Genomic DNA, 2,626 nt, shown 5'->3' on the forward strand with positions numbered 1-2,626 from the left:
TGAAAATGAAAACGTTTTTAATCTCAGACAGAAATTATTTTTAAAAATGCGTTTAGTAGTTCTATCAAAAGATTGTTTTCAGTATAAAAAATCTATTAATGGTTTTCTCCGAGAGAGGAGAAAACGGAAACAAACAATGAAAAACGACTAATTTCTCTCTCATTTTACACTAAACTAAAAAATCGTTTTCATTTCCGTTTTTTATCTTTAATTGTGCCAAACACCGTTTTTCTCATATTTTCATGAAAAACATAAGCAAAAACAACTCCAAATACAGCCTTAATTCAACAATTTGTAATCACTTTTTAACTTCTGCAAATAACTTACAATCACGAGGACTGAGAACTATGAATCTACCCAGACTTCTAAAACTTGACAATAACTGATCAGTGTAGATTTACAGTTTACAAGAATCCTGTAGTTAGCTGTTGTATTGCCACAATTCATCCATGTTCCACATGCTGGCTGAAATATCATTCTCGGCCCAATTGCTGCCCGCCACGTGGCAACCGCCCACAGGATTCTGGAGAACCCCATCTGCTGAAACACTTGTCTGGTTAAAAACACACATATCATAGTCATTCTTGTCACCACCATAAGAGCAACCTTCGACAAATGTAGTGTTGTAATCATTGTTAAGTGCCATTGGCTGAGGAAAAGCACTATTTGGGTACTCTGAGAAGTGAGAAATATGTGACATGTTTATTGATATGTTCTGATTTCCATGCCCGGAAACTACTTTTTGCGATGATGATGAATTTTCTGCTATTGTTGGTGAATGGCTTTGTTGAGAAGCAATGTGAATAGGCGTAGGAGCGGTTGGATTGTTTTGGATTGCCGTGCCTGAAAAAGTTGACCCTTCTATCTTCTGAATCAGTCTTGGCATCCAAAACCGCCGAATAATATCCTGAAATGCTGCGCTTCCGATGTCGATTTTGAGATGCTTAGCTTGTTTCTGCACCCTTGTTCTCCAATAGTTCTTGATTTCGTTGTCAGTTCTTCCTGGTAAAAACTGTGCTATCTTTGACCACCTAATAATAATGCAAATGGATGGAATTATGGAAATGAATAAAAGACTAAAAAAAACTTGATATCTCTTCTTTCCTATATTTGTGAGGTTGTGTTTGATTAAATCATTGTTACTATTGACAAAAAAGTTCGACAGCAATCGTGAAAATGAAAAATAAAAAATAAATCGGCAATCAATCAAAATTACTTTGTGTTAAGAGGGAATATTAATGCAAAAGATGCTTATCATTTCAAATACAAACTTCTTGTTTTATTCCAAGAAATTTCTTTTTTTTTTGTTGAAATGATTCCAAAGAACTATTTATATTCTATCAAGTTAGGAATATGAACAAAAGCTTACTACTTTTGTTAGCTTTTGTGGTTTTGAATTAGCATCATTTCGACTCAAATTCGGGGTCAGAGTGAATATTTTGATTGAATTCTTCTAAGGAAACATGGCAAAGACTTAATAAAAAAAAAAATTGAAAATAGCACCTGTTGCCCCATTTGGAGTGAAGGTCAAGAATCAAGAGTTGTTCCTCAGGAGTAAGATTCCCACGTTTTACATCTGGTTTCAGATAGTTTAGCCATCTTAATCTGCAACTCTTCCCAGTTCTCCTTAATCCTAAACCAAAAGGAACCGACTAAAATTATGATTTTACAAAATATATTATCCAGAGGAGATACAAAATAAGCCAAAGCATAAAACAAAAAGAAGAGAGAGAACAGAGTTTATAATCCTCTAGCAGAAGAGAACATCTAAAACAACGCGTTTTAGAAAACCAATTACAAAAGTAGCAGAATCTGAAGCACTCCGCTCCCCCACGTACTCATTCTTTTTTTTTTTTTCCGGCTTACATTTAACGTCGGTTTTAGAAAACCGACGCTAAAAGTGACTAAAATCCCGCCTTCTAAAATATTTTTTTTGTAGTAGTGTAAAGAGAAAAATGTATCGGTTTTAAGTACACACCTGAACGTTTTGCGAGCAAATTCCATCGGCCCTCGCCGTGCCGAGCTATGTAGTGAATGAGAAGCGAGTCTTCTTCAACAGTCCAAGGCCCTCTTCTGAGCTCATTAGTGTCATCTTCACTAGAGCTAGTGTTTGAGCTTTTAGTAATGTTAGTAGACATAGAAGCTAAGCTCTCTTTAAGAAAAGTGTCACAATACCATATGTTATGCGCAAATGCATGGAAGAAAAGGTTTATTAAGGTCTTTGAACCTAAAGTGAAGCAAACACAAGTCAGCAGCCAAAGCTTTATACAAGCACAATTTCAACGGTTAAGCCTCTCCAAATAGTGGTATATTTCCAAGTAAACAATTATCTTTCCAAAAGTTTTAACTTGTGGAAATATATTATATATATATATATATATATATATAGAGAGAGAGAGAGAGAGAGAGAGAGAGTTTCCAACGAGCTTCCATAATTCTAGATTATTTATTGCAGAATAAAATGCAGCCTAAACCAAAAATTTTTGTGTAGTGGGTAATTGACTTAAAACTTTTTAGTGCAATACCTTAATTAGCTGGTTAATTATTGGTTAAAAAAAAGACCCAGAATAATAGACGTACGTTTCTGTTTTAATTACCCTTTCTAGTACCTTTGAAGTATATAACA

The 2,626-nt window shown here is 34.5% G+C and overlaps 1 protein-coding gene across 1 annotated transcript; it reads right to left on the bottom strand.

The window, feature by feature from the left end:
• Positions 1–279: 279 nt before the first annotated feature.
• LOC21402867 (transcription factor MYB62) lies at positions 280–2,298 on the bottom strand. The gene is made up of 3 exons (XM_010096440.2): positions 1,979–2,298; positions 1,504–1,633; positions 280–1,031 (listed from the first exon to the last, which is right to left on the bottom strand). Exons 1-3 carry the CDS (start codon positions 2,136–2,138, stop codon positions 422–424), a joined length of 900 nt encoding a protein of 299 aa, XP_010094742.1. The 5' UTR covers positions 2,139–2,298; the 3' UTR covers positions 280–421.
• Between the last annotated feature and the right edge of the window lie 328 nt (positions 2,299–2,626).

Source organism: Morus notabilis, unplaced genomic scaffold (assembly GCF_000414095.1).
Source record: "Morus notabilis unplaced genomic scaffold, ASM41409v2 Scaffold2035, whole genome shotgun sequence".
Lineage (NCBI taxonomy): Eukaryota > Viridiplantae > Streptophyta > Magnoliopsida > Rosales > Moraceae > Morus > Morus notabilis.